This window comes from Python bivittatus, unplaced genomic scaffold (genome assembly GCF_059951505.1).
Source record: "Python bivittatus isolate LINGU-HERP-01145 unplaced genomic scaffold, Pbiv_v1 ctg000840_np1212, whole genome shotgun sequence".
In the NCBI taxonomy this organism is placed as follows: domain Eukaryota; kingdom Metazoa; phylum Chordata; class Lepidosauria; order Squamata; family Pythonidae; genus Python; species Python bivittatus.
In genome coordinates this window covers 20614287-20625067 of record NW_028277113.1, presented here as the reverse complement: position 1 = coordinate 20625067, position 10781 = coordinate 20614287, and the positions used below count along the sequence as shown (strand labels likewise).

Sequence of the window (10781 nt, the reverse complement as noted above, 5' to 3'; positions counted from 1 at the left end):
GACGCTATTTGGTCCTCCTGCCCCTCACCCCGGGCCGGGTGCCATCTCTCCTTTCTCTCCCTTGCTTGGTGACCAGGCTAGGGAAACACCATAACCCCGCGTAATCCTCTCCTGAGAGGTCCCTGGCGGGGCCTCCAGGTTGCCTCGCAGAATTCGTTGCAACCCCCTCCTTGCTCCCGAGCCAGGTGCGTTGCTGTGGAAACGGCGGACAGGGAAAAAAGTCCAGCATTCTGGGAGCAAAAACCCGCGGCCAGGAGCGGCCACGCCTTCTCTGCCGTCTCGATTCAACTTTGGGAAGCATGAGAGCGCTTTGCTGTGGCAGCCACGGCTCCAGCACCACCCCCAAGCCTCGGTCGCTCCTGGGGAGAGCTCATGGTGCCCAAAGCTGAATCCGTGGTAGGCGGAGAGGAAGAGAGAGAGGGCGGCTGAGCTACCTGGGGTGAAAAGAGGCGTCGGGACTTTGCTGAGCTCAGGTGCTTGTCTCCCTTTCTCCTCTCCACTCATTGCTCAACACCGGGACGACAGCCCTTGCTTGGCGCGGTTCCCTCCTCTTTTTCCGGATTTGTGGCTTTCAGGGCATTCCCACCCGGCATACTGGAAGTTCCCGACTCTGCAGGTCGATGACAAAGTCTACCTTCTAAGGTGGATGGAAAGCCGCCGCTTTCTCCTGCATTGACAGCAATGTCTCGTGGACCGAAACGGCAGAGTTGCTTTCAGTCCTGTGGCAAAACCTCTCTCCTTTGGGATCAAACTCTAAATGACAAAATTGGTGGTGGTGGAATGCAAAGAGCCTCCTGGCGAAGATCTAAGAGAAAAAAAGTGTGTGTGTGTGTGTGTGTGTGTGTGTGAAGGAAGAAAGCAAACAGCTCAATAATGTCTTGGTCTTTGGATCCTGCTGAGGATATAGCATTGTAGTAGCTCCAAGGCAGCCTTAGGCCTGGTGTTCACTTAGGTGTGTGTCTGTGTGCTGTATGTAGGCCACATCTTTGCAAAATGTATGGCTTTCTAAACAGAAGTTTAGATCAGCCCGTTGGCCTCCTTCTATGTTCTCCTTCTCACCTTATTCAGATATTCTGTAATCCATGAAATTTGAATCAGAGTTTAGGATTCTGCTTCTAGATCATATTGAATACTAAATGTGCATGAGCTGATCATTGAGTAAACTTAGTTTGAGGCCTCTGTGTCTGATGTAGATACTAGGAATAAATTAATTACTGATGTATGGCATTATCAAGAGTAATGAGAGAGTGTGCTGTGATGGTTGAGGACAAGATCTAAATGAATGAAATGGGCCAAAAATGCATTGAGAGTATACCTTGAAACCAAATGATGTAGGAATGTAGTGATCTTGAGGGGATTCAGTATATGATAAGTTTTGGACGATATGTAGGAGACTCATAATTTTTAATGCTTCTCTTTGTAAAAAAAAAAAAAAGCATCCCCTTTCTGCTAATATAAATCTATATAGGCAACAACCATTCTTCTCAATATACTAATAATATATTATGGTGGTGCCGTTTTCTATGCTGGTCTTTGACTGTAATAAAGATTTGATTGATTGGTGGGATTTTGACATTCTGCGAGACATGGTACCCTTTACCTTCAGTCTGGATGAACTGTACAATTTAAATCATTTTTAAGATTCTACCATTCTGTTTACTGCTTCATCTCTGCAATATAAGCAGTAAAGAATTTTAATTAACTCAGTTGTGTCTTATTATCCTACCCTATCTTGTTTTTCCTACTTTTTATTCCATTGAAAACATTTCCGCTTCAATATGAACAACATTTTGCAAGTAAAATTTGCAATCCCTCCCAAACAATTGATCATATGTTCCTTTTCTATCCTCTGCCATTTCTGTTTGTGTTTCTGCCAGTTGCTATTAAAAATTACAGTAAGCGTGTCTTTTAATATTTGATAATAAACACTTCCTTTATCCTTCCAACTCTGAATTTCATGGTAGGCTCATTTAGAAGGCCACTCCGTGGTTAATTTTTTTTAAGTGAAGAAGATAAGCGAAAGAACAGAATGAATGAAAAGAAGGAGGAGTGAAGGTATTGGTGAGGGGAAAATGTGATACAGTGCCTAGTTGCAATTTAAAAAAAAGTGGGTTTTCTGGGGCTCCCATAACAGCAGAGTTGGAGAGGAGTGTGGTTTCTTCACTGTACTTAGTAAGCATTTCTGCTTTGTATCTTTAGTTTGTGTGAATATGTAGGAGAAGGGACTCATGACGACTTTACTATTCTCAAGAGACTGGCAAGAATTGGTTGCCTAGCAGAGGGACTCTGAACTGTAATGGAACTGAAACCTTTGGGAGACCTTAAAAGCCTCCCTGGTTTTTTAGGCATAGAAATACTATTGGTGGTTGTTCCAGTGTCCCAATCATCTTGTAGATATGTATGCAGTGCCTATACTGCAAACTGGAATTCAAACATAGTTGTCAGAGAAAAACAGTGGAAGAAAATAAATCCTATTCTTAAACTTACAGGTGTGCAGACCACTGTGTTCATTACAAACAGGAACCAGGACAGGAGAGTGGAAGGACGGCTATGAGTAGTCCCAGTGCCAAGCCAACATGTCTGTCACAGCCTGTGGTGAAGAGTGTGATGGTATATCGCAATGGAGACCCTTTCTTCCCTGGGCGCCGTGTTGTTATCCATGAGAAGAAGGTGTCTAGTTTCGATGTCTTTCTAAAAGAAGTGACAGGTGGGGTGAATGCTTCTTTTGGGGCTGTACGGAATATTTATACACCCCGTGGTGGGCATCGCATCCGGCAGCTAGATGAGATTCAAAGTGGAGAGCACTATGTTGCTGGTGGCAGAGAAGCCTTCAAAAAACTAAAGTAAGTAGTAATGTTTTGGTTCCAGCCGACATGACCTGAAATGAATGAAACTGAAATGAAATGAAACTGAAATGTGTGGTCTTTTAAATGGCAATATCTAAGTCCTCCAAAGGGGGGGTAAAAGCACTCTTTTTGTTTAGAGTTAAAATGTTTTAACTAAACAATGAAAACTTGATTGTTCATAGGCCCAGTTCCCCAATCTTTCTCTCTGCCTTCCCATGTATGCATCTTTATCTCCCTATAATTTTTTTCTCTCAGAAATGATGGAGCAGTTAAGTGAAGAGTCCTATTTCAACACCATTAACAATATTGATGTAAGTCTATTTGACATTTCTGTAATTAAGGCTACAATCCAGAAGCAGGCAATTTGGGATTCCTCAGATGTCCTGGATTTCAGTTCTTCTCAATTGCAGCTACCATGACCAGTAAAAAAGAGATTGTAGATCTAGTCCTAAATATCTGAAAAGAGCCACAATACCTACCCCTAATATACATACTAGGGTGATTAAAGACAAAAGAGGACAGGGTACTGTACTGGTAACAGTGGTGTGGAACACAGTGATACAGCAGACTTAAGCTTGCATGCAAAATACTCCTGATGAAATTCCCTCCTGATATCCAATACTTAAAAGAGACCTCATCTTCTTTTTTTTTTTAGCTGTCATCCTTATACACATTTCCCACTAAATTTTCTGAATATACTTTTGAGTAGATGTAGCCTGCACTGTTTTATGCTATATATTTTCTCTATTAAAAAGATTAAACATGAAATATAAACAAGTTTGGTTCAAGTTTATTCCCAGGTAAGATGCATAGGATTTTCCTAATGAAGTTACAGTGTTAGAATAAAAGACTGTTCTGAATTCCAAATCCTAGTTTGAATCCAAAGATTTAGCAGATATTTCTTCTGCCTGGAGAATCCTTGATTCAATTTAGTTGTGAAACAGTTCATGGATCATTAACAGAACATTTTCAACATTGAAGCCAAACTACAGTTCCCATAATTCTTTATGGGAAGTAGAAATAGGACTGGCTATAAAATAATTTAAATCAATATGAGTTTATAAAATAGATATGCCTTAGTATAATTTTACTTTGTTGCCTGCGTTTAGAAGTAAAACTTGCTGATGTTCTTGTGGTCTTCTAATATGTGCTAATAAACTAATGTCAGAGGTAAAATATACAATTTTGGTAAGTTTCATCCCTGCGCTCTGCATTCTCTTCAGTTTCAACAATATTGCCTTGATTAAAATCTATTTAATCAATTATTAACAAAAAGTTCCAAATTCTGCAAAAAATATACTTTTTAAATTAAGAATAGTATGTTGCACCAGTTTACAATATACATTTGCCCATAATTATTGCCTTATGTTATTCTTGTGTTTTTACTTTTGGTAGATTTTATTGTTTTAGTGTTTGCTGAAATGAGTGTTCAAAAATTTTGTCTCATAAGCTTAAAAAAGAACTTTGTAAAACAATTTAGAAATGTAGAATATGGGCTTTCATGTTTGTAGAATTTTAGACTGTGTAATGTTTAACAAATAACAATAAAATATCCTAAAATATAGGATAGTCCTGTCATCATATAATATGAATTGGTTGTCATTGCTATTTGCTGGATTCATATATCATATTAAGCTATAATGTGGCTTGTTGGTTAAACACTCATCTGGTGAATGTACTACAGAGGCACCCAAAGTTGTCAAGTGTTTGCAGTAGTTAAATAAATATATATATACACACACACACATACATACATACACACATATACACACATACAGAAAAATTCCCGAACAGCCTACTAAGAATTGAGTTTGTCACATCGATATAATATGTTGGCTGGTTATTAGGAAAAAAACATGAAAATAGGAAAATATAAGGCAAGAAGAAAAAGAATATTCTTGAAAATGTAGTATTAGATAGCTGAAACTCTACAATATTTTATTGCAGGTTATACTTGTAAATAACCTATTTTATTTTCTTGTTTTTCAGTTACTTGGATATTGGAGAGCCAAAGAAACGACCTGTGGAAATTAATAATGAGGTAGTGTATGAATATACGTCTGTATTACACTTGAAGTACAAACAAAAGAAATGCTTATTGATTTAGACTGCATTCTGTTCTGACTTATTTGGAAATCAAAGGGAGTTATTTCTGAGTAAACATCTACAGCTTTGCTTTTTAAGACTGAATTTACATAAGGCATAAGTTTGGTCTGGTTTAGTGAGATTTGTGAACCCAGATATTTGTTCATGCCGCAGTAGTTAAACAAGCAGTGGGCTGTCTGAGTCCAGCAATATGCTCTAATTTTTAAAGAGAGATTTACAAAACTAAGATCTAGAAAACTGCTTGTGCAATTAAGCACAGCTGCTTTGGAATCTGCTTTTCCCTCCTTGTCGAAGAGGACCACTTGATTTCTTTAAAAGGAGTAAAAACATATTAGGAACATAAGAAGCTTTCTTACACTGTCTAGATTAACATTTTGTATTATTAAAACACAGTGGTTTGTTAGATAAGCCATAGTGGCCCAGATCTTACATAAAACTAAGTATAAACCATGGTTTCAAAACTGTAATGGCTGGATTCACATCCCTCATTAAAACCAATTCAAAAACAAAACACATTATGGCTTACCTAGAGTGACTGTGTTTCGAAGAGTAAAATTTGGGATATGGTAATTTATGTAAATATACATGTTTATTAATACTCATCCATAACTCAGTTTCCCAATCTCAGGCATGCCACAATAATGTTTGAAAAATTTCTGTTATAATGAAGCAGCTTTCACTAATTCCAAACTCCTGTTTCCTACTGTGTTCAAAATTATTTCTAGATCAAATCAAGGTAATAGATAACTAACAAGCAACAGAATAAGGCTACTATATTTGGGCTGCAGAAATCTGGACAATCACTAGAAAGCAGCAAAGATATCCATAAATCTCTAAATATTAAGGAATTATTCAATAGAACTATTCAGCTACATTGGTGTCCTTCTTTCAGACAAGAACAAACTATATATATTACATACAGATTTGTCCTCTGAAGTACACAGAAGTCAAAGCTTTTACATTGATCTGTGATCCAGGATTTAAATTCTAGACTTTTTCTTTCACCCTTCAAGTCAATAGATACTTGGCCATTTTCCTGATTGCTATAGGAGGCATCAGATATATGTTGACCTGACAGTTCTCTATGGACTGGGAATCACTGGTTCCTGCATCACAGCTTCATTCCTTATACTTTCCATCATGAGTATCCCCAGGCTTAATAACTGAAAGAAAACCCAGGCATTGTCAAAAGAGTCTGATTAACTGACGCTATGTTTATGGCTATTGCATCCTGTACTCCTGCTACCTTGCTCTGTATCAAGCTAGGGTTACCATCTCTGGGATGCAAATATCCAGATGACCATGAGATGGAAGCCAAGAGATAGTTTTCTGTAATTCTTTGCTACCCCTAATGATCTTGTGAACTTTTACAGCCTGGATATGTGAGTACTTAGGGATTTGGCAGTCTATAAATATGACAGACAGACAAACAAACATACTAACCCTACTCAGTTTCAAATGCAGGTGTGGTGAGTTGTGAATGCCAAAATTGTTTCCCATACTGTAGCTTGTGTGAGTCTTGTACTGCTTGATATTGCTGAGATGGGCTCCTGGAAACTGGAACTTCATAGTTTTGAGGTGATGGGGGATTGCCTGGATATTCCTCCAAAGTCAGGACTGGATTTAGGCTAATCGGACTGCCCCTGTAAATTCAGGACACCTAATCACTTTAGACTTATTGAGATGCAAACCCAGTCTATGATTTGCTAAATTAATCTACATCAAGAAATGGAATGGCTTTGCAAAGTGGTTTGTGTTATTGACAGACCATGATAATGGCCACTGTTCAGCTGTTGGAGGCTCTTGTAATCTAAGAATGAATTTTGAAGTGACAGTAGTTGAAACAGGCAACTTCTGAGGATCCTGTGCAATTATATTTTATAAATTCAGATGCATTGACTTGACTGTTGATGTTTGGCTGCACAAACTGGGGAACCAGAGGTGTAAACCATAATTTGCCTAACTTTGGTTTATGACAGTACAAGAATTATTTTAATGTTAAAATCTATTCTGCTCTAGATTTATATTTGGTTTTTAGATATTTTTTTTTTATTGCTACTGTGGTTGCCTTACTCTGTTTAGGGACTTTTCCCCTAGAGATAAGATTTTAAAGAGGGAAATATAGAGAACACTAAGCAAATATAATGCTTACCACAGATGTTTTACTTAAGACATGAATGTCACAAAATGCCCTACTGTATTTGGTAGAATATGTGATGGAGAATAAAAATGTGTCTTAAAAAGGAAGGCAAATATTGTAAATTTAATGACTATTTTGCGTGAACCATAATGTATAATGCACTAATTTGATATAATATGGAGAATAGATGGAAGGATAACTTGAAGTTTAGATAAAATTAAGTTTAGAAGTTTAGATAAAATTAAGAAGTAATGTAAAGCTCTTGGATTATTTACATGCTTTTTCCTTAGAGTTCTTTCTATAATCATTGCCTCTGTTGCAGCATTGATAGATTTTGAAGTTGAGCTTAAATATTTAAATACATATTACTAACATTTGGGCCTACTCCTGGTTATCATACTTGGGATCAAAAAGTCATTGTTATTGAAGTCTGACTGATTTGTAATTATTGATAATTGTTTTGTCCTTATTTTTAAATAAGAATTTTAAATAGAGTTTCTTACAGCATGTGGCTTAGCTTTAGAATTTCATTCAGCATTGCTTAGCTGAATACCTTCAGTATTTAGAAACATATGCCTTGCAAGCTTTCTAAGGAATGGTATGATTTCTGGAGAGTTTGTTTAGTCCTACTTATTTTTTATGGCTTTTGATTCTTTGAGTTCCCTGGCTCATTTGCATTTTCCCCCAATCTGCCCTCTCATAAACTGCAATTTATAAACATGATTGGAAGTAGGTACCTGATCAATTAGATTACTCACTCATGAGGTGAGTATAGAAATGTAAAGTTAATTTCTGTGCCACAGTGCCAGGAAGCTGATTTTTTAAGTTGTTATTTAATTTTTATTAAACATAAAAAAGTAGAATAAAAAATGTAGAGTAAAAAAAAGAAAAGAACAAGGTAAACAGACAAAAGATTGAAAAGTATCATAAGATTAATTTAAGGAAGTACAAATCGTGGAGTCCTTGGTGCTGTCTGAGCTTGGTTGTTTGCTTGCAGACGCTTCATTACCTGACTAGGTAACATCATCAGTGCTAATGAGTGTGGGGTTTGCTCCCTGTTTATATACAGTAGCTTGCCCTGCCGATGTTGGTGGGGGTGTCCCAAAGGACTTCATCTTTGTCTTATTGACAATTAAATCTTGCAGTCTGTATGTCTTAGTGTTTCTCCAGTAACCATCTTAATATCTTAAATGTTATCCTCAACCTTTTATCAAACCATATAGTTGTTTGTCTCTGTCAGTCATTTAACACCCTATCTTCAATTTTTATTGGAATTATTTGAAACAGAAAGTTAAGCCTTGGCAGAATATTCATGTTTACAGCACAATTCTTCCTAGCAGGACAATTTTAGCTTTTCTTCTTAGGGTATCTGCCATTATATTCTTCCAAAACAGTAATTATTTTTACATAGATCTCTGTTAGGTTTTGTTTAACCTTCTTAACAGTAATATTTAATCTCATTATTTATAGCTGATACTACTTTTCTTCAGATAGGTTCCATGCCAGCATTTAAGTCTTGTTCATGTTAATCCAATATCTGAATACTGAACTATACTACTGCATATGTTCCATTATGAACACATCTAAAAAGTCCTTTGGATGAATAACTACAAATATAATATTGTCAGCATATAATTTCAATTTATATTCCTGGTTTGCTAATTTAGTTCCTGAAATTTTGTTAGCTTGTTGTACCTTCTTTGCCAATGATTCTAATGTCAGTAAAAATAAAGGTAGTCCTCGATTTACCATTCATTCAGTGACTGTTCAAAGTTATAATAGCACTGAATGAATGGTGGTTACGACCAGTCCTCGGAGTTCCAGCTATCCCAACATCCCCATGGTCACATGATTGCAATCTGGTACTTGGTAACCCGTTCGCACTTATGACTGGTTGCCAAGTGCCCCACGATCACATGATTGCCATTTGCAACCTTCCATGCTGGCTTCTCCAGAAACTCAAAGGGGAAGCCGTCAGGGGAAATCACAAGTTGCTGTGATAAGTCTCCCTCACCCGTGCACCCTCCCCAGCCTCTCTGTACTTGCGCTGTGCTGGCCACTCATGCACCCCTGTGTGCCCTCCCTGACCCATGTAGTGCCTCTTGCACAACCTCGTGCACCCTCCCTGACCTACGTGGTGCCTCTCACACACTTTTGCAGACTCTCAACCATCCCCGGCCTGTGCAGTGCTTCTCACGCACCCTTGTGTACTCTCCCTGACCCTCATGATGTCCCTCACACCCTCATGCACCCTCCCTGATCCCTGTGGCACCTCTCATGCACCCTGGTGCACCCTCCCTGACCCATGTGATGCTTCTCACGCATCCTTCCCAACCCATGCCTTTTGCACCCCCCTGCACACCCTCCTTGACCCTCCCATGCCATGCCTCTTGCATACCCTCCTCAACCCTCTCTCTCCCCCCCCCCACTCTCTCGCTGCCTCCCCCACCCAGCAGCAGCCACTTACTTGCCTGTGGGTCTGAGGCATGCAACTTCCTGCCAGCTTCCCCACTGACTTTGGTTGTAGGAAACTGGCAGGAAGTTGCCTCAGCTGATGACCATGGGATTCAGTTAATGATGGCGACTGCAGGTATTACTATCACTAAGGAATGCAGTCGCACTTTACAACCATATCACTTAGGATGATGAGGTTGTAAGTTGAGGACTACCTGTAAAAAAGGAGAAAGGGAAAAGCCCTGTCTTGTTTTCTCCATTACAATATATTTTTATTATAAGAAACCGCTTTCCTATACTCTTTATACTCTTTCCATTTACTCTTATCTTGGCTTCTTGTTCTTTATAAATATTCTATATCCACGTAAGAAAGTTCAAGCTACAGTTCATGTTATTTAAATCTGTAAACATGAAAGCTAATTCCAAATTATCAAAAGCTTTCTCTGCAGCAAGAAAAACAGCTGCTTTCTTTTTTTTTCTGATTTATATTGTCAGTAGCATTCAAATATATCCCTCATATATCTACTGGGGACAAATCCAAGTTGATTGTGATATATTAATTCAATTAGAAGATAATTTATTTTCTTTGCAAGTTTTGCTGTAAAAAGCTCGTAATCTACTGTAGTAAAGAAATAGGTTACAGGTGTACAATATAGCACAAATTAGATAATTTCTGTCTTTGTAAATCAAAGAAATAAAAGCTTATTTCCATGATAGAAGTACTTGGTGTTGTTGGATCTTGTTCATTACCTGGGTTAAAGGTTTAACTAGGATTCCTTGAAAGGTCTCATAGTATATTGCAGAGATACCTTCAGGTCCTGGAGATTTATTCAGTTTCTGTATTACTTCTTTGGTTTCATCTTCTGTTGTTAATTTAATAAAGTTTCCTTTTGTTGGTCTGTGAATTTTGTGAGTTGTACTGAATCTAAATACTAATCAATAATTAGATGTCTGTTTACTATATAAACTGGGGTAATAATTAACAAATTGTTCCATCAGCTCTTTCATTTTGTCTTCAAATGGTGTCTTTTCCACATTTCAATTCTTAAATGGACACCAAGTTTTGCATCTGTTTGCCACATTAGTCAATATCCAACCAAATATATTTTGGGATGTCTGTGAGCAGTACCTTTATTAACTTGAAAACTGGAAGTTCTATGTAGCCATCATTTATCTTCCATGCTTGTCTAATCTCTATAGGTTGAAGTCACCATCACATTTTGACAGCTGTGAAT

General features: G+C 37.8%; 1 protein-coding gene across 3 annotated transcripts in view; it reads left to right on the top strand.

Moving 5' to 3' along the window:
* The first annotated feature begins 294 nt into the window (after positions 1-294).
* DCDC2 (doublecortin domain containing 2) overlaps positions 295-10781 on the top strand; it is a 58352-nt gene continuing 47865 nt past the window's right edge. For all 3 annotated transcript variants that reach the window (XM_088130781.1, XM_025172364.2, XM_088130782.1), the window contains exons 1-3: positions 295-473; positions 2490-2843; positions 4836-4887. In XM_088130781.1, coding sequence (XP_087986907.1) covers positions 2551-2843; positions 4836-4887 — 345 coding nt within the window. In that variant the 5' untranslated portion in view covers positions 295-473; positions 2490-2550. The remainder of the gene's footprint in view (positions 474-2489; positions 2844-4835; positions 4888-10781) is intronic.